Source organism: Haliotis rufescens, unplaced genomic scaffold (genome assembly GCF_023055435.1).
Source record: "Haliotis rufescens isolate VD_foot unplaced genomic scaffold, xgHalRufe1.0.p SCAF_6, whole genome shotgun sequence".
Taxonomy (NCBI): domain Eukaryota; kingdom Metazoa; phylum Mollusca; class Gastropoda; order Lepetellida; family Haliotidae; genus Haliotis; species Haliotis rufescens.
In genome coordinates, this window is record NW_025964334.1 from 8,641,839 (window position 1) to 8,662,838 (window position 21,000).

A 21,000-nucleotide genomic window follows, 5' to 3' on the forward strand; every position below is an offset into this window, starting at 1 on the left:
ACATCATTTAAGTCATATCACATGTCAGCTTGATGTGGGAAGAAAGCCAGAAGTGATTCAGGTCGTGGATCATTCGTGACCAACTCGTGTTCTTCCGGGACAAGCCGAATAGCGACTCGTGCCTCTCTTGTGGCCATTTTTGCGACCGGGTTCCATCTTAGCGCAAATGGGCATACCGAAAACAATTGTCAATTCGTTGAGAAAATGGTTCACATATATTTCACCATGTATTACATATATTTCAGATGCAATTTAAAGCACATCGGGACGTGCGGAATTATACAGTATGATTGAACACATTGAACTGTATCTTGGGTATATTTTTAGATGCAAGACATACGTAAAATCAAAAATTATTTCTGAGAGATTCTTTGACGAAGAACTTGAAATTATATGCGCATTCTGATTGGTTTGTCATATTTTCGCACATAACATTCATCGATAGAGGGACGAGTCTTCTTGCAGGTTACGGAAAGGGGCGAGTGGTGACGAATGGTCGTGGATGTAAAATCAGGGCTATCAGTAATATGCGACAACCACAGCACCCAGTCTCACAACATGAAAGACAAAACCATTAACGCTTTAATACTTACTTTCTATATAATGAACTTGATCTGAACTTGGCAATGTCAAAACTAGGAGCATGGGGCATATGGATGATGAATGCATTAGGAAGAACGACAAACTCATATCTGCAAAATAGAAACATATCATCATCATTATCAGCAATGGATGTGTCATGTGTGTTTAACAACATACGAGTGAGTGAGTATGGTTTTATGCCGTTTTAGCAACATTCCACCAATATCATTGCAGGAGACACCAGAAATGCGTTTCACATAATGTACCAATGTGGGAAATTGAACCCGGATCTTTGGCGTGACGAGCGAACGCTTTCACCGCTAGGCTACCCCAAAAAATTAGACATTGTGTTCCAAACTCTTGAGACCTACAGTGGATACCAAGGTAGGGTCGGGTAATAGGGGGTCGGGTACCAGGCTAGTAAATTTTGACTCGTCCCAGCCCTAATACTCTCCGCCCAAAGAACCCAAGAACCATTTCTGCATATAATTACCTCGTCGTTCAGCTTTTGGGAGCAAAAAGGTATGCAGCAGATGAATGTAGAAATTGCTTCAGCTACAATACGTATAGTGTGTGAGTGAGTTAAAATTTAATGTTGCATCAACACTATTTCAGCCATATACAGTCAAGTCCCATTAATCCGACATTGTTGGTTGCATATGATTATGTCGGATTAACGAGTATGTCGAATAAATGAAATTTGGTAGTATCAACGTTCATGATCGAAAATCGGACAACTACATGATAGATAATGATTCAAACACATAATAAAACAAAAGGAAAAGGTCAAAGTTCGCAAAGTCATTCTGACGTGACCTCGATTGGGATGTGCTCAGCGAGAAATTGTATCCGATTTTAATGAGATTGAGGTAATCTAGGCTTGTGAATAATCCTGTTTTGTTTATTTAAAGCAGTAATTGTTTATTGTTAAGCATGTTTATCTCTGCAGCCGTTGTAATATGCAGCTACTCGCTGACTTGTCTCGCATCAAAACACAGGGCTGTGTACTCGCGGGCAGATGACCACGGAGTACGCTGATCACTGTGTCGGTGTTAACGAGACTGATTAATGAGTGATTTCAGCAATTTGTTGCAAATTTGGTGTGTCGGAGTCGGAGTGCAAGACTGTCGGATTAACTCGTCTAAATAGCACTGATTTAATCTGTTCCCATTATTAGTGTAGGATAAAGCCGATTGTCGGATTAACGAGTGTCGGATTAACGAGACATGACTGTGTGCTGATGTCAGTGATCTTGTGTCTGGATGGGTCAGTGCAGTAGCAGACAGTGAGGTAATGGAGGACACTTGGACAGCTGAATACATTGGGGTAACAGAGGCCTGTGAGGTAACAGGTCAGAGAGGTAACAGTGTCTGTGAGGTAACAGGTCAGAGGGGTAACAGAGGCCTGTGAGGTAACAGGTCAGAGGGGTAACAGTGGTCTGTGAGGTAACAGGTCAGAGAGGTAACAGTGGTCTGTGAGGTACCAGGTCAGAGGGGTAACAGAGGCCTGTGAGGTAACAGGTCAGAGGGGTAACAGAGGCCTGTGAGGTAACAGATCAGAGGGGTAACAGTGGTCTGTGAGGTAACAGGTCAGAGAGGTAACAGTGTCTGTGAGGTAACAGGTCAGAGGGGTAACAGAGGCCTGTGAGGTAACAGGTCAGAGGGGTAACAGTGGTCTGTGAGGTAACAGGTCAGAGAGGTAACAGTGGTCTGTGAGGTACCAGGTCAGAGGGGTAACAGAGGCCTGTGAGGTAACAGGTCAGAGGGGTAACAGAGGCCTGTGAGGTAACAGATCAGAGGGGTAACAGTGGTCTGTGAGGTAACAGGTCAGAGGGGTAAAGGAGGTCTGTGAGGTAACAGGTCAGAGGGGTAACAGTGGTCTGTGAGGTAACAGGTCAGAGAGGTAACAGTGGTCTGTGAGGTACCAGGTCAGAGGGGTAACAGTGGTCTGTGAGGTAACAGGTCAGAGGGGTAACAGAGGCCTGTGAGGTAACAGATCAGAGGGGTAACAGTGGTCTGTGAGGTAACAGGTCAGAGGGGTAAAGGAGGTCTGTGAGGTAACAGGTCCTAGGGGTAACAGAGGCCTGTGAGGTAACAGGTCCTAGGGGTAACAGAGGCCTGTGAGGTAACAGGTCAGAGGGGTAACAGAGGCCTGTGAGGTAACAGGTCCGAGGGGTAACAGAGGCCTGTGAGGTAACAGGTCAGAGAGGTAACAGAGGCCTGTGAGGTAACAGGTCAGAGGGGTAACAGAGGTCTGTGAGGTAACAGGTCAGAGAGGTAACAGTGTCTGTGAGCTAACAGGTCAGAGGGGTAACAGAGGCCTGTGAGGTAACAGATCAGAGGGGTAACAGAGGCCTGTGAGGTAACAGGTCAGAGGGGTAACAGAGGTCTGTGAGGTAACAGGTCAGAGGGGCAACAGAGGCCTGTGAGGTAACAGATCAGAGGGGTAACAGAGGCCTGTGAGGTAACAGGTCAGAGAGGTAACAGTGTCTGTGAGCTAACAGGTCAGAGGGGTAACAGAGGCCTGTGAGGTAACAGGTCAGAGGGGTAACAGAGGTCTGTGAGGTAACAGGTCAGAGGGGTAACAGAGGTCTGTGAGGTAACAGGTCAGAGGGGTAACAGAGGTCTGTGAGGTAACAGGTCAGAGGGGTAACAGTGGTCTGTGAGGTAACAGGTCAGAGGGGTAACAGAGGCCTGTGAGGTAACAGGTCAGAGGGGTAACAGAGGTCTGTGAGGTAACAGGTCAGAGGGGTAACAGTGGTGTGTGAGGTAACAGGTCAGAGGGTAACAGTGGTCTGTGAGGTAACAGGTCAGAGGGGTAACAGAGGCCTGTGAGGTAACAGGTCAGAGGGGTAACAGAGGTCTGTGAGGTAACAGGTCAGAGGGGTAACAGTGGTCTGTGAGGTAACAGGTCAGAGGGGTAACAGAGGTCTGTGAGGTAACAGGTCAGAGGGGTAACAGTGGTCTGTGAGGTAACAGGTCAGAGGGTAACAGTGGTCTGTGAGGTAACAGGTCAGAGGGTAACAGTGGTCTGTGAGGTAACAGGTCAGAGGGGTAACAGAGGTCAGGAAGGAGACAGAGGTCAGGAAGGTCAGTGAGCTACTCACCCCTGGGCGTCCAGCTCCATGGTATGTGCCACCTTGTTCCACCCGAAGCCCATGAAGCGCTGGTCATACAGGGGTACATCTTTCCGCACGACCACATACGGCTCAAAGTCCGACTCCCAGCTAACCTGGTCAAATGAAAACAGATGTTTTAAAAGAAAGTTGTGGTATTGAGTTTCATGTATATTTGTAACGCCAAGGAATACAGGTCCGCCAACCCCAGATGTCACAACTGTGGGATCAAACTTTCCTAGTTGCCAGTAGTTGCTTAACTAATTTCAGCACTGAAACAAAACCTTCTGAACAGATCAACACAGGAAAATGTGATGACCGTTGTCATTACAAACAAAAATACATATTGTATAATGAAGAGAATTTATGGATGTCAGCTTCTTTATTATGAGGAACACAACGTTTCCAAATATTATAAATATTCACATTTCTATTTATTTCCCAAATTGACAATAATTATTCTTCTATGAGTTCACAAAAAACATGATACATAATAGTCCAAGTTTTACCACTGACCCCATAAAATTGGAAAAAAAAAATGAAATTAAGAAGGTCTAAGCTTATTTTTCTAAATTACTTTGAATGGTTGGTTAAATGTTATTCAAGATTGATAAAACAAAATTTTGTTTTCATCATCATTTCTACACCACAGCTCATAACAAAATTTCAAAGGGACAGAAATGAATTCTACTTTACTGTAATTTGCAATGGAACTTATTATTCTGTCAATTAAAAAACACCCAGTCATTATCAGTGCTATCAGTATGAAACTATCTGGACATCTAGGTGTCTGAGCTGTCCTTGTTTTTTACATGCTTGCCGTAGAAGGCATTATGCTTGTCGTAAGAGGTGACTAACGGGATCGGGTGGACAGGCTCGTTGACTTGGTTGATGCATGTCATCGTATCACAACTGCGTGGATCGATGCTCATGATGTCAATCGCTGGATTGTCTGGTCCAGGCTTGATTATTTACAGACCGCCGTCATATAGCTGGAATCTTGATGTTCGCGGCGTTAAACAACCAACCAACAAACAAACAAAAACTAGCAGGCTTACCAAGAAGTCAGTGTTTATATAGGAAGGAAATTGGAGCCAAAATATTTTGTAATCAGACATTTGTATATTTGTTTGTTTGTTTGTTGTTTAATGCAGCACTAAGCATTATTCCAACTACATGATGGCGGTTAATTTTTTAACCCGGAATCCATAAGAAAGATGTCAAGACTAACAATATAATTCACTCACAGTGTAGGGTGTTGTGGCCGTCCTCCACTTGGCAAAGTTGGTCGGGGCGTGACCCTGGGGCCACACATGGAACCTGTTAAAACAACCAAAGTGAGTTTTACTCTGAATCAGTCGACATTCCAGGGCCCTGTGCCACAAAGCGATCGTAGCGCTACGACTGTCGTAAGTCTATGTTAAAGTATGGGAGTAACGATCATCTTAGCACTATGACAGTCATAAGTCTATAATAAAGTATGAGAGTTACGATCATCTTAGCGCTACGACTGTAAGTCTATGTTTAAGTATGAGAGTTACGATCATCTTAGCACTATGACAGTCATAAGTCTATGTTTAAGTATGAGAGTTACGATCATCTTAGCACTATGACAGTCATAAGTCTATAATAAAGTATGAGAGTTACGATCATCGTAGCACTACGACTGTAAGTCTATGTTAAAGTATGAGAGTTACGATCATCTTAGCCCTATGACTGTCTAGGTCTATGTGAAAGTATGAGAGTTACGATCATCTTAGCGCTACGACTGTCGTAAGTCTATGTTAAAGTATGAGAGTTACGATCATCTTTGCGCTACGACTGTCTAAGTCTATGTGAAAGTATGAGAGTTACGATCATCTTAGCGCTACTACTGTCGTAAGTCTATGTTAAAGTATGGGAGTTACGATCATCTTTGTGCTATGACAGTCATAAATCTATGTTAAAGTATGAGAGTTATGATCATCTTAGCGCAACGACAGTCTAAGTCTATGTTAAAGTATGGGAGTACATTTAAGATGACTCAGGATCTGCCAACTAAACCTGCAGATCTGTGTAATATGAACAGTTGAAAACAACAGCGGAGGGGTTTGTTCTTGGACCAGTATTTCGAGCTACTACATTGCGTGTGTTGAGTCAACCTAGCGGAGGGGTTATACATGTATATATGTATAAATATCTTACAAGCTGAGGCGAAGTGAAATGGGGTTTAACGTCGCTAAGATTGAACTTATATAGAGATGCGCATGCACGTGTGTGACTGATCGTACTAGTATGGACTAATGCCGATTTCATAGTGCTAGTCCATTGAAATACCATGCCACAGTTTAACATGAATACCCCACTCAGACACAGTAAACTGACTCCGAGCCCTCCAGTCCTTGTTTTAGACCCTTAATGCCGAGCACCAGACAGGGTAACAACAAGTACCATTTTTATAGTCTTTTGGTATGACGCGGCCGGGGATCGAACCCCGGCCTTCTGCTCTACCACTAGACCACTAGCTGAACGTTGATGTTCAATCTCGATTCCTATGAAAACAGCAGAAGAGGAAAAGTTGAAGAAAAAAAAAGAAAAAGTTTGTAAAGAAATGTTTTCTTTGTCTAAGTGTTAGCCTACAATGGAAGAAGCAGATGGTGAAAACCAAACATTTGGCATCACACTATTTCTGGAAATACCAACCTGAACGTAAACAGAGTTCCCATGTCCAGCATGGTCAAAAGTTCTGCCTTAGATTTGGGGAATGTCAGTCGGTACCGTTGTGTCTCAAATGCTGGCACCACTAAAGCCTGGAAGATAAATAGACTTGTTTGTTATGTAAACACTGAACAAGGGACACAAGATTCCAGCTATATCACAGCTATTTGTAAAAATACAGTATGGGCCAGACAAACCAGATGTGATGAGCAATATCCTGATCCATTTAGTTACAATCAACCAAGTCACAGAGCCTGACCACCTGATCCGTTAGAATAGGTCTTGAACAGCCTAGTCTCTCCCTAAACAGCAACTATACCTGTCATAAAAGGCGACTAACAGGATCGGGTGGTCAGGCTAGTTGACTTTGTTGATGCATGTCATCGTATCCCAATTGCATGGATCGATGCTTATATGAATCACTGGATTGTCCAGACTCGATTATTTACAGACCGCTGCCATATAGGTCGAATATTGCTGAGTGCGGCGTTAAACAACAAACTATTTGAATCAAATTTGACGACTTGCTACATCTTCAAGAAAAATGACGTGGTATCCTCGAAATCCGCTCTGAGCTATTTTCCCTTACGCACCAGGAAGTGCAGAGGCTTCAAAGCGATTATTTAAATGGAAAAACAAACAAACAATCAAACAAACAAACAGTTGTACGACAAGCAAAGGTTGCTGGAAACACAATAAACATCCATGGTAAATGCTAAAGTCACTGAATGGAGCTAACCACAGAAGTTCAGGTCACTCTGCTGCTTGTGTATCAATTATGCGGAGAATGTTTTTTACCTTTTTCTGTGTGGAGAGCTCCATCATGGGGGCAGCTTTCTTCAGATACTCGTACAGCCCATACATGGGCAGGAAGTCGATGTCGGCCAGGAACACGTATGGTGTGGGGGCCTGCTGGAGCGCCACGTTACGGAGGTAGTTCACCGGGTAGAATTGCTGGAGAAAAACACAGACTTAGCCTATAGAATACAAACAACCTTCTGTAATAAACTTCAAATAGATTTATCAAGCTCCTCACAGTGATAGCCTGTTCGCGGAGCTGTCTATACTATCGCTGCCACCAGTCATAACCTCCCACTGTGATAGGTGACCCCAACCGTGCTTGGAGTTGAACTTGCAACCGAATGACCATTATGCTTACAAATTAGTGACGACTGTCGTGACGCCGAATACACTTACCCCTGCTAAATTACTTTCTTTGTTTATCAATTTGAATTTCTGTTTCATTAAAACTATCGTGTTATTGATATAGTAAGAATGTAAGGGAGAAGTTGGTTGATTTTCCGTTAGTCTGCAATTTCGAACCAATCTGATTATTAAAATACCAAAGTAAATTCATCTGGAAAACATGGTCAGTCGTAAACCTTTTAAAAATGAAATATGATGGCATTCCCAAAGACACAAACAAAAGTATAAACGTTACTACATTTGGGGTTAGAGGGCAAATTTCAAGATTCTTGTAATGGCCGCCCACACTGGTGGCAGTGATGTTACTGAGAGTGTAACGAAGCTGTCACACACTGGGAAGGAGCTTGGAGATTTATATGGAAAGGGAGGTAACTTTTTGAATTGCTTTAAATAGCAAAAACCTATTCCATAGAATAGCATAACCTTCAATGATAAAAAGGAAAGGAAAGTAACTCTTAAACATTGCACAAACTTTGTACCCAGATTGCAGCACAGCCTTCCGATATTAAATATACAGATTGGAGCCACAAGGGTTTTTTAGCTCACCATGTTTCTGATATATTTGCAAATATTACATGAAAATGTCACCAATGGGTCTTCTATTGCATTCTGCACACATAAAATTGAGAATGGATGGCAATAGTTTGCACTGCATGTATCACAGATACCACTCAATAGCTAAATTTTGTTTCAAACATTAAAAACACACCCATATTATACATAATACTTGGATCCACATATTTCAAATTGGATGCTGATTTTCATGTCTGGTATCCCCCATCGCCCCCCCCCCCCCCCCCAAAGAAAAAAAGCATGACTGAGAAATCCCAGGACTGATAAACCTTGGGATCATGCATACATAATATTTCTGAATATTACCGTATTTTCTTGAGTATAGTGCACACTTTTTTTCCAAAAAAAATACAGATGATAATGGCAGAGTAATGGGCACAGATGACATTGATGGGATCAAACAGTCGGTTTCAGTCAAAGGTCTTACACTTTTTAGAGGAGAATTCAGAAAAGTAAAATGTTATGACGGACATCATGCCACAATAAAAGCTCATGTAAAGTCCCGTTCAGGTGAGCTACAAGAAAAAGTCGTCATGATCAATATAACTAGGACTCACCCCGTCTCTGTACACCACGTGGTAACCGACATTCTTGCGGGACATGAGCGTCTCGGAGCCCAGAGCGTAGCGGAGGAACTGCTGAGCCTCGGCGTCCGACATGTAGAGAGCGATGCTGATGGGGCCCTCCCAGTGTTTACAGATCATCTCCAGCATCTGCAGGCGGTCCATGCTGAGCTGCGCCACCAGCGTCACGTCGTCCTCCATGTACTGGTAGTTGTAGTTCAAGTAGTACAGGTGGGTGCGGTGAACCAGCACGCGCTCACGCCGGAAGTCGTAACACTCGTCGTCTTCATTCGATATCAACTGAAAGTCAGTTGGGAACTTGTAAGGTAATTTGTGATAATTGTAACATACCAAATTTCACTACATTTTGAACCAAAATGGCTGCCATAGCAGCCATATTGAAAAATGGATTTGAACAATAATTGCTTAGGGGGGGACCCAGGATTTTGAACAAAGCACTGCACCATATATCCAAGTCATGAACTAAATAAAACTACACGGTAGACTCAGGTGTTCGGTGCCAGACAAAAGAATTCCAACTGATCAATCATCAATAAAGAAACCAAGTTTGCTCTACACCCAAGTGTACTTGCGTAGTGGAATAAAGTATAGTTTGAACTGTTATAGTTAAAAAACGAGGACAAATTAAGGAAAGTATTTCAACGATTGATAATTGATATGGATGCGCCATCTTGACTGACAGGAATGATAGTACAATGTAACCACAGTTACATTAGATCGGATTACAGTGTCATGACGTTAGAGAATTATGACAACTCATTCAGTACTGGCGGCACCTTTGATCTTTTACCGAAGCATCTTAAAACATGTTTTATATGTGTGTTGACCTCACTGACCTGTTCTTGAACCTGATTGGCTGAGCCCGGCGTTCCGCATCCAAACAGCTCCCTACGCAGCAGGTTGCCATCATATTCCAGGAACGTCAGGTACATGTTACGGAAAAACTCCACGTGCTTGTTCTTGACCTTCAGCTTCATGGGCGAGTTCCAGTGAATGATCTGCAACACACAACATCATGCACATCCTCATCTCCGCCCCATGGGAATCCTGAGTTGAAGAGGTCTCCAGCAACTTATGCTGGTTGTAAGAGGCGACCAAATGGTAGGGCTGGCTATCGATAATCGTTAACTAAATATCAATCAATTATCAATAAATATTGGAGAAGTAACTTTTAGCAAATACGCAAAAAAAACAACCTCCAAAAGAAATAAACATTACATATTAGATGTAATAAGCGCACAGGGCGCTCTCAAAATTAGAAATAGGGGGCGCTTATTAGAATATTATTTTGGTGAAAAATAAAGATAAATTTCGTGGTTTATGCTGACAGCCTGAAATGTTTATGTACGACAGATATATTTTTCCAGAATTTAATTGCCCATAATTAAGGGTGCATATAACACACGAGTGCGTATTATACGCAAATAAATAAGTCTTGTGTACATTGATCAATCGGAGGGGGTGCTAACTGGGATTGTTCACTAGCCGTCGGCGCTTATAAGAGCGCAATCTCATTAAAATCAGATTTTACTTCTCGCTATCGCTAAACAAAGATCTAAGGACATAGCCAATATCTTAGCAAATGTCGCCGAGGGCGCTTATTAGAGCTGGGCGCTTATTGCCTCGAATACGGTATGTCACTCCACTGGGGAGTGGTGACACATTTATTCAGGGATTACTTCGTGGACATTTGAGATAAAACAGAAACGGTTACTTTCCATCTTCAGCAATTGACATTATTGACAATAACAAGTCTGTTTTGGTAAATCTAAACTTTATTTTATCACAATAGTGTAAGATATTATCAATGACACAATTTTGTTATCGATAATCGTAAAAATGTCTTTCCATCGATGTTAATTCCGCATCGATCTTTTTTGCCAGCCCTACCAAATGGATTGGGTTGTTTGGCTCGGTGACATGGTTGATCATGTGTCATCGTACCCTGACAACGCGGGTCATAATATCGATCACTGTTTGGTCCAAACTTGATAATTTACAGGCCCCTGTTATCTAGCTACAATATTGCTGAGTGCAGAGTTAAACAAAAACAACATAATCTGTTTCTAACAAAGCACAGCTTGGTTACTTGGTTACTGATTCAGAGATGCATCACATATATACTACAAAAGACAGGCCTACGTATGTATCGATTTTCAAGCGTAAAATTTATCATTTTGCCTGATAACTACTTGGTAAGTGTTACCACAATTTCAGTCTTCGTATAGCAATTCAAGGTTACTGAGGGTGGAGTGTACGTACCTTGAGGTCGGACACGTCGCTGTAGCACTGCTCGCTGCGGGTGTTCTCACTGAGCTGGACGTTCCACTGACACGGCAACTTGTAGACCATGTAGGGGTACTGCTTCAGCACCGCGTTGAAGATGTCCTGGTGCACCACAGACATTAATCACATAGCATATAGGACAGGGATGTAATACTGTCTGGATGCAACAGTTAAATGTGATACATGTCGGTCTGTCCTCCCATACTTAATAGTACAACCTTGCTGAACGAGTGTTTCATTATTGCTTAACTGGAGAAAGTAGAATACAAGCAAAGAGACCCGTGAAGATCCGCGGTAGAATAGGTCTTCAGCAACCCATGCTTGCCCTGAAAGGTGACTGTGCTTGTCTTAAGAGGCGACTGATGGGATCAGGTGGTCTGGCACGCTGACTTGGTTGATGCATGTCATCATCGTACCCCAATTGCGTAGATCGATGCTCATGATGTCAATCATTGGATTGTCTGGTCCAAACTCGATTATTTACAGACCGCCGTGATATAGTTGGAATATTGCTAGTTTGGCGTTAAACAACAAACATACAAACAAAAAACCCAACAAAGAACAGTAACAACTGTGTCATTGCGACTATGTGTGTACTGTGTGATAACTGTCTGTAGTGTGATAACTGTCTGTAGTGTGATAACTGTCTGTAGTGTGTGTACTGTCTGTAGTGTGTCTACTGTCTGTAGTGTGTGTACTGTCTGTAGTGTGTCTACTGTCTGTAGTGTGTGTACTGTCTGGAACGTGTCTACTGTCTTTAATGTATGTATTGTGTATGTACTCACTTGATCTGCCAGTGAAGTAGCTAGCATGCTCATCAACTCCTTCTCTGCAATGAGTCTCCACATCTGCATCCAGTTTAGTTCTTTTAAAATCTTTAAATCGAGGAGTATCACACCAGTGTTAAACCCACGACCCTGGAAATGTAGAAACAGTAATCTACATGTCCTAGAATACATTCAACACGTCCTAGAGTACATTCAACATTTCCTAGAGTTCACTATCACATGTCCTAGAGTACACCAAACATGTCCTAGAGTACACCCAACATGTCCTAGAGTACACCCACATGTCCTAGAGTACACCCAACATGTCCTAGAGTACACCCACATGTCCTAGAATACAACCAACACATCCTAGAGTACACCCAACACGTCCTAGAATACATTCAACATGTCCTAGAGTACACCAAACATGTCCTAGGGTACATTCAACACGTCCTAGAGTACACCCAACACGTCCTAGAATACATTCAACATGTCCTAGAGTACACCCAACACGTCCTAGAGTACACCCAACACATCCTAGAGTACACCCACATGTCTTAGAATACACCCAACATGTCCTAGAATACACCCAACACATCCTAGAGTACACCCAACACGTCCTAGAGTACACCCAACACGTCCTAGAGTACACCAACACGTCCTAGAGTACACCAACACATCCTAGAGTACACCCAACACGTCCTAGAGTACACCAACACGTCCTAGAGTACACCAACACACCCTAGTGTTCACACAACACGTCCTAGAGTACACCAACACGTCCTAGAGTACATTAGACATATAAGGATATTTCTAGAAGTGACATGATCGGGTTGTAAAAAAGGGATCTTTTGCTGCCTTGTAGTCTAAAGCTGACCTTGAACCTGTGTCTACACGTTACTCACCAGCGCCGGCCAGGGTCTGTGGTTCTTCCAGAGCTTCCCCAAGTACCAGTCACTCTGGTTCTCTACAAGACCAATAGCCTGTGGAATATAGAGTGTGTCATTCCATGTACAAAACTGTCACCATAGTAAATACCATAGATTCTGAACAAGTTAGACAAGAAGAACTGTCAGTGAATCTAAGTTATCCACCTACCTGTTTTTCTTTTAAGACACGGAATATTTTCCACAATTCTGCTATATCAGTTGCAAAGGTAACATCAGTGTCTAAAACAAGCACCTGAAAACAAAACAGAAGACAGTCATGATGGAGATTTTCACCCTAGAGCAGCTATCCCGACATGTGTCATCTGGTGCTGCTCCCCTCAGTTAGAGCTGCCCACTTAATCAGACCATGCAAAGATAAAATTTGGTTTCATATGAACATCATAAAGATTTTATTATTTTCATCCTAGAAAAACTATCAAACTTTTACCCCAGAGTAAATTGCAGCACCTCACGAAACTCTAGAAAAGTTAAGCATGTTAATCAGTGAGATTGCTTAATCCGCAAACAAAACAAGTCTTTTTGAATCAGCACTGTAATATCCCTATCTGTCGAGTGACTTATTTCTCCATTCTAGTATCATAAATACCCTGGGGCCATTTACCACCACAGCTTGAGGTCAACAGCCCAATCACTCCTTTCTCCACAAACTATCTATTGCTCAGAGGCTGATAGTTAGCCTTAAGTCAGCAGCAAATTTTTAATGTAACTGAAAATTCCCAAATTGGAATTATGAATTTCTCAAATCATGTCATAACTAATAACTTGTTTTGTTTGTTGTTTAACGCCGCACTCAGCAATACTCCAGCTATATGACAGCAGTCTGTAAATAATCGAGTCTGGACCAGACAATCCAGTGATTGACATCATGAGCATCGATCCACGCAGTTGGGATCAATGACATGCATCAACCAAGTCAGCTAGCCTGACCACCCGATCCCATTAGTCGCCTCCTACAACAAGCATAGTCACCTCATAACCAATGGCCTTGAAGAGGTAACCTGTATTGCACCGATAACGACCAATAAGGAGTGAAATATTTTCATGCTTAGTTATATATATTTTATTGCATTGAGTGAAATAAAAATATCACCAAATTGCCTGCCAGAGTCACATAGGTATAAATCCTAGATAAATCCCTGGAGGCAGTGATCGGGTCCAGATCTGGGATGGAGATATGATACCGTCAGTCATCTAGAACGTATACAATGTGAAGTCTACCTTATCCAGGTCAGCAGGTAGTGTTTTAGGCAGCGTCAACTTCATCAGCCCATACACTCCGGAGTAATGACGGTTGGGGATCCATGATATGTCCGGCTGAAACATTCAACAGTTGTCATAGGTACTGCCTCCATGGCATAGAGGCCCCGCCTCCATGGCGTAGAGGCCCTGCCTCCGTGGCGTAAAGGTCCCGCTTCCGTGGTGTAGAGGGCCCGCCTCCGTGGCGTAGAGACCCTGCCTCTGTGGCGTAGAGGCCCTACCTCTGGGGTGTAGAGGCCCTACCTCTGTGGTGTAAAGGCCCTACCTGCGTGGCCCTACCTCTGTGGTGTAGAGGCCCTGCTTCCGTGGCGTAGAATATGAATACCCCACTCAGACACAGTATACTGACTCCGAGCCGACCAGTCCTTGTTTTAACCCCTAAATGCAGAGCGCCAGACAGGGTAACAACAAGTACCATCTTTTAACGACTTTTGGTATGACACAGCCGGGGAACTAACCACGGACCTTACGCTCTACCATTAGACCACGGAGGCAGTCGCTAAGCTGCATAAGATATTCAGCATTTAACTGTTTGGTTGGCATTCTAGAAGTTAGCAAATAAGTAAGAAAAACGTACAACTTTATGAATAACAACTTCTGGTTTCTTGCGTATAGCGCCTGTGTGCTATTTGTTATTCTTACTGTACATTTGGCTTAATCCAATTATCTGTATGCTACTTGTTATCTATTACCTGCTGTTGTCAATTTTAATCTACTGACTGACAACATATCTATACAGACCTCTCATCACTTGGTTGTTGTCACTCCAGCTTCATTACGGTGTAAGAATCTACATTGAATCGTTGATATATGCAATAAACAAGAAGTTGTTATCAATAAAGTTGTACGGTTTTCCTACTCATTCAGCATACCCCAGTGTAAAATGTTTACCTCGTCTGCCAGCGAGGGACATTGGAAATCATGGCTAATTCTGTAAGCACTCAGAAACAAGTATCTCATGCAAGGTAAGGCTAGTGAGGAAATGGTAAATATCTCACCTTCACAGTGTCTGCTGGGTAGAAACTGACCTCAACTGGAAGCAGAGAAGAAGATGTTTGGTTAGAAAAGAAACTCAAACATTATAAAAAAAAATTCAAATCATAGCGAGTGTGTTAGTTCATCAATTATTCAGCAATGCTTTCTCTGACAAAATAATCATTTTGGAATATTTGCCAAAATGAACTTATAACTGACAGTCTACAGATGATGATTTTGAATTATTTGTAAATTATTTGCATATCAGCTACAAATGACTTTATGAATTTCAATACAGTATGGTTTTACGCCGCTTTTAGCAATATTCCAGCAATATCACGGCGGAGGACACCAGAAATGGGCTTCACACATTGTACCAATGTCAGGAATCAAACCCGGGTCTTCGGCGTGACGAGCGAACGCTTTAACCACCAGGTGAGTGAGTGAGTGAGTGAGTGAGTTAATGCTTTACGTCACATTGTCAATATTTCAGCCATATCGTGACGAGTTTAACCAGCAGGCTACCCGACCGCCCCTCAATACATAGAATAAGGTACAATCCAAACTTAAAGTGTCCAAGTTAGTTTGCATAAAATACAGGTAAACAGTGTTGTGTCGAAGTTGAAGGGACCTATGAAAATACTTCGAGACATCCAAGGTTCGACACAACCAGTCCAAATTTACTACCCGGGTACCCACCATCCTATTACCCGACCCTATCCGGGTACCCGTTGTAGATATTTATCCGAGTTACCCGTCCCAGCCCTAGCCGGGACCAAACTGTTACTTCAAGACAACCGTAAGTTTGACACAACGATGTTTGACTGTATTCAAACTACATGATTTCCAATGAATGTACACCTCTCCAAATCAGGGTCCAGAAATACATTATTTTCCACAATAATCTGTCATAGACGTGAAGTCCAAATTCCTGTTAATTAATCAATTACTGTTATTGACAAGATAAGTATGCTTCCAATGTTGTATACAAATAAAAAATGGTGTGCATAAGGAAAAATAATTCATCTTCGCCCACCTCACTACAAAAAAAACACCCTACCGAGAGATGAAGAACATCTCTTTATGTGTTCAGAGTCTCTATTGACTAGTCTCATAAAGTATTCATTTGAATCAAATGTCTTGAAAAAGTTTGTTTAAAAATATATATAAAATATAAATCCACTAGTATTACATTTCTGTTAAAATTTTGTTGAAAATCTCAAGATTAACTTGGGGCGGTCGGGTAGCCTAGTGGTTAAAGCGTTTGCTTGTCACGCCGAAGACCCGGGTTCGATTCCCGACATGGGTACAATGTGTAAAACCCGTTTCTGGTGTTCCCCCGCCGTGATATTGCTGGAATATTGCTAAAAGCGGCGTAAAACCATACTCACTCACTCACTCAAGATTAACTTATAGTGGCCTGATAATTATAAACTTAATTCTGAAAAAGGGAAGAAAAGTGTTCAAGTTTTCTGGACCAGCAAGATATATATTTCAGGGATGTGAGCAGGTTTTCCCGAAAAAAGAGGAAAAGTCTAGGGGGGTCTGGGGGCATGCCCCCCCAGAATTTTTTTAAAACATTTGATTGCATTTTAAGCAATTTCGTGCAGTTTGGACAACATTCACACCAAGAAATGTAATAAGTCAATGGCCAAAGTCAATAAGTCAAATAAACAAGATGGCAGATGCAGTAAAATTTCGAAGTTAAATCAGTACTTTTATAAAATTGGGCATAGCTTTCGCGCACCTGGCTACCCGCCAGGTGGCCTCAGACCACAGTTATCCCCCCTAAGTTTTACCATGAACCGGAAGGAAAATAGGAGAATATAGTACCCAGTTGAAATGGGCTGTTCAGCCTGTGGCAATTTTTTTGGAGTGACTTGTGATAGCTTAAATGAAAGATAAGACATTGTAGTTTGCTGTCAATTTTTTGTAAGCCCCAATCTGTGAAGGTATTGATTCCAGCTTCCCATGATTTGACCCCAAGTTGAAGGCCGCTGTGTGTGTTTCGGCTCGAAACTTCCGGTGAGCATTGTTGACAGTGGTTACTGCGAAAGCAAGGTGGTGGATCCTGGACGTAAGTTTGCGTTTTAAGTGACAAGTGACAGGTTGGTCAGCATGCAACAGGAGAACAGCCTACGACTGATAATAATTATGGTGGGCTGTCATGTCACTGTAGATAGCAAAGAAGGAAATTAATTGTGGTCTGAGGCCTGATATGGTGAGGCTAGTGCATATGTTTGATTCACTATATCTCTATTATTATGCAAGATTTTGACTTGAAACTTGGCACATATATTCACAGTAAGTGTTGAAATCTGTGTACATGTGTATTCAGGTTGAAATATTTTTTTATTTTTTTTAATGATTTTGTGTACTTTTTCGAACGTGCGATTTTATGCATGTTGTTGAAATGAGTGAATGCCAGCATCATAATAAGTCATATGAGTTCCAATATGGTAGAATCATGTATCACTACACCTGTCGTGCCTCGTTTGCACTTGGACACTTTTAATATGGCCAACATCGAAGCCTTTTTTAAGAAATACAGAGAGTTATTTGCTCGGCATTCAGCCAAAACTGACCAACACGGCACCTGTCAAAACGGCCAATGTCAGCTGTGGTCTAGGGCATGTAAGCCCAGTGGATATGGGGTTTTGAGATACTATTGCCCCATATCCAACAAGTGGCGCACCATAAATGCCCATAGACTCAGCTACATTGTGCATAGGGAAGATTTCGACATAGGTGATTTGGACATCAGCCATTTGTGCCATAATTCCAAATGCACCTATGTCGAACATCTTTCTGCTGAGCCTCATAGCATTAATGCAGAAAGAGTAGCCTGTGTGAACAGGGGTGCATGCAAAGGCCATGCGCCATATGCAGATTGCCTTTTGGCTTTGAAGCTATGAAAAGAGACAACAACAAGCAAAGTAAATGATTAAGATTTTATTCATTAACTGATGTTCAGCACAGTGACAGCTGATTGTTAGCATTGCATATACAAAAAGCATAGCTGTACAGCAACTGTTACCTATTTCAACTCAATTGTTTACACAAAGTCAGTCATAAGCTAGTCATTACCTACAGTATTACTGCACATGTTCATTTCTTTGAATATGAATGGTCAGCTTGTTTGCTAAAACATGGCACAGGGTCAAGTTGACCCTTTTTGTAGTCCCCCCTCCTCTGTTTGTCACTCAGTTTTGACTTTAAATGTTCACTAATTTTGCTCCCATGCTGTACGAGCTTTCTTTTCACAACACTGGGACTTTTCTGGTATTCCTTGTGATAGGCAGCTTCCTTGTCCATTTGTTCAAGTGACCGTACTGCTCGACTTGATAGTTCAACACCAGAGTTTTGGCACTTGTCGATTGCTGATGTCCCGGGGCCATTGTTGAGCCTATGAATAGTCGATGAAGCCCTCCCAATCATATTTCTTGAAAAGTTCACGTTCTTTGGCAAAGAAATACTCATTGATCGGTTCACGGCTTCACATTTCTGTGTGTCTGTGTACAGTTTCATTTGTTCGACAACTTCGACACTCAGCTTCATCTTGAGAATTTCATTCATCAAGTGTTTATCATTGTCATCCATATTGAAATGAGTGATTTTGTTGCAGCCGAGGAACATGGACCGCTGCCACCAGCTGTTTGTTACACCGCCTCGACACACAACAGAGTACCGGGCACACCTGGAGCAGTCGCCGCTGTAGCACTTGAGGGTTGCTTCGAGCACTCTAGGTAAGATACTACGAAGTGTTTTCATGTCGCCTGCATGATCCTTCATGAGTTCTTTCAGTATCAGGCTGCACCGTGCCTTTACATCCTGACTTAGCACCTTCTTAGCCTCCAATTTCTGTGTACGAGTAGTGCCGGGGAACATATCTGGGTTGAAATCAGCTCTGTAGCATTGCCGAAACTGTCCTTGAGCCAAGTGGGTGGGATCAGCTAGCCTCTGCACCTTCCACATAGGGTCTAACACTTTCAGAGCCTTGTCTATACCATCTGCAGACTTAGAATCCCCATCGGTAGTAGCATACTTAATTAGCACACCCTGTAGCGCAAGCTGATTTCCAATGTCCTCTCCCATATTGAACTCGGAGAACGGAGCGAAGGCCGACATGTTTGCAGTACAGTCTGGGTGCCCCCCTGGACACTTCACATCCATTCCTTTTCCTTTCAGCCAAGCACCAGTCCAGCACAGCTTATTCTGGAATGACGCGCCGATGATGAACTTCTTATCGGTAATAGTTTCGCAGGCTATGCCGATTGCTTGTGATGCATTCTGCCCTGGCTTCTTCCTGCTTGCTATTGTCGTTGAGTTGTATCGGCCATCCATGGCAATATTCATCTCGCATGGCTCAGTACCCCTCTTCCGATTAACTTCCTTTACCAATTCAACTTTTTCAGCCATATCCTGTGTATTCAGTTCAGTAACAGCAATAGCCACCTTGTTGGAGGTCCTCTGCATACTGCTCCTGCATGGGGGCGGAATGTCCATGTTCGCCATCAGTAACCTGGCTCTTGTGTTCCCAATAGGGGTGTCTTGAAGACCCAAGGCAAGTCCTACGTTAGGGGCTGCTGGGTTTGGTCCAGGTTTGCCTGTCTTGATTTCTTTATACAACTTCATTTCAGGTGCTGTGAAGTCACATACAACACATTTCAGTGTCACTTTCCAGCATGCTCCCCATTTTCTCTCCTTGGCTATCTGCAGCTGAGGGTCGTCGCAGTCAGTGGATGTCGAACGATGCAGTCGCAGAGCTGTGTTCCATGCTTCGGCCACCTTTTCATTGTCGACTAGTCGCATACCCTCCAAGTCATCTTTGCTTGACTCTTGTTTCAGGTTTTGCTTGCTGGCCGGAGTAGGCCGCAACAGCCTCACAGAGGTAGAGATGCCCTCACAGTCAGGTGTCGACAGCCCAGTGCCATCCAGCCTAGACTTGGTAACCAGTGAGAAGTCTTCAGCACTCATCCTAGTGACAGTCCTGGGTATCTGGGGTGGAGAGTCACTTTCTGTCTCTTCAGACTCAAGGGTGAGACCTTTGTTCCAGGGAGTGTGGCCCTTGCTGAACTGTGACTTGATTCTCTTGCGATCGCCTTTCATTGTGATTGTCTCGGACAGAACTAATGAGCTCTGAGCACAAGATGTACCTATATACCCCATGACTGTGTAATGTCAATGGCAATGACAAGCGTGTAAATGTATTAGAAACTCTCAAGACATACATATGTCTTGTGCCAGCAGTCCAAATTGCAGTTGAGCTGTACACGCAGTTTGACACCTTGGCGTGTATTGGCCGAGTGTCAGCTGAGAGTGGTCACACCTGGTGACTCGCTGCACTTGATTGGCTGTACACAGCTACCTGTCCCACCAATCATTTTAATGAGTAAAGACAGGGCTTTCATGTGAATAAAAATTTAACAGTTTCAATTTTCATTTTTGTTGAAAAATATGAACTTTAATTCAATTGTTTTGTTAAAAAATGCATGCATGTACCTAAAAATAGGCCAAAAAAAAAAGAATTGATATACCGGACTGAAATTGATGTCTGTTGATAGTATATGTCATGACGAGACAGGAACACTTGCTTGTTTTGTCAATTTCCTTTTGGTTATGGAGTTATGGACAAATTAGAATTGCATTTGAAATGAATTCATGCCAAAAATGTACTCTCAAGTGCTATGGATGCAGCATGATTTCAAATGACTATAAGTCAAGCTGTGTATGAGTTAGGGATTCCAAATTTTCTGTGAGCCTTCAACAGTGTATGGGCTTAGTATTGATGAAGTTGTATTTGAATTGCATACTTTTTTCTGTCCTGATAGGCCTCAGACCACAGTTATCCCCCCTAAGTTTTACCATGAACCGGAAGGAAAATAGGAGAATATAGTACCCAGTTGAAATGGGCTGTTCAGCCTGTGGCAATTTTTTTGGAGTGACTTGTGATAGCTTAAATGAAAGATAAGACATTGTAGTTTGCTGTCAATTTTTTGTAAGCCCCA

The 21,000-nt window shown here is 42.6% G+C and overlaps 1 protein-coding gene across 4 annotated transcripts in view; it reads right to left on the reverse strand.

Annotated features, from left to right (window-relative positions):
• Positions 1-21,000, reverse strand: part of LOC124143944 (xylosyl- and glucuronyltransferase LARGE1-like) — a 41,199-nt gene that overhangs the window by 3,123 nt on the left and 17,076 nt on the right. For all 4 annotated transcript variants that reach the window (XM_048386025.1, XM_048386024.1, XM_048386027.1 and 1 more), the window contains 13 exons: positions 15,016-15,050; positions 13,979-14,074; positions 12,909-12,992; positions 12,716-12,793; positions 11,829-11,960; positions 11,020-11,145; positions 9,594-9,755; positions 8,731-9,036; positions 7,193-7,348; positions 6,380-6,486; positions 4,945-5,017; positions 3,689-3,813; positions 594-692 (listed from right to left, as the gene is read on the reverse strand). In XM_048386025.1, coding sequence (XP_048241982.1) covers positions 594-692; positions 3,689-3,813; positions 4,945-5,017; positions 6,380-6,486; positions 7,193-7,348; positions 8,731-9,036; positions 9,594-9,755; positions 11,020-11,145; positions 11,829-11,960; positions 12,716-12,793; positions 12,909-12,992; positions 13,979-14,074; positions 15,016-15,050 — 1,579 coding nt within the window. The remainder of the gene's footprint in view (positions 1-593; positions 693-3,688; positions 3,814-4,944; positions 5,018-6,379; positions 6,487-7,192; positions 7,349-8,730; positions 9,037-9,593; positions 9,756-11,019; positions 11,146-11,828; positions 11,961-12,715; positions 12,794-12,908; positions 12,993-13,978; positions 14,075-15,015; positions 15,051-21,000) is intronic.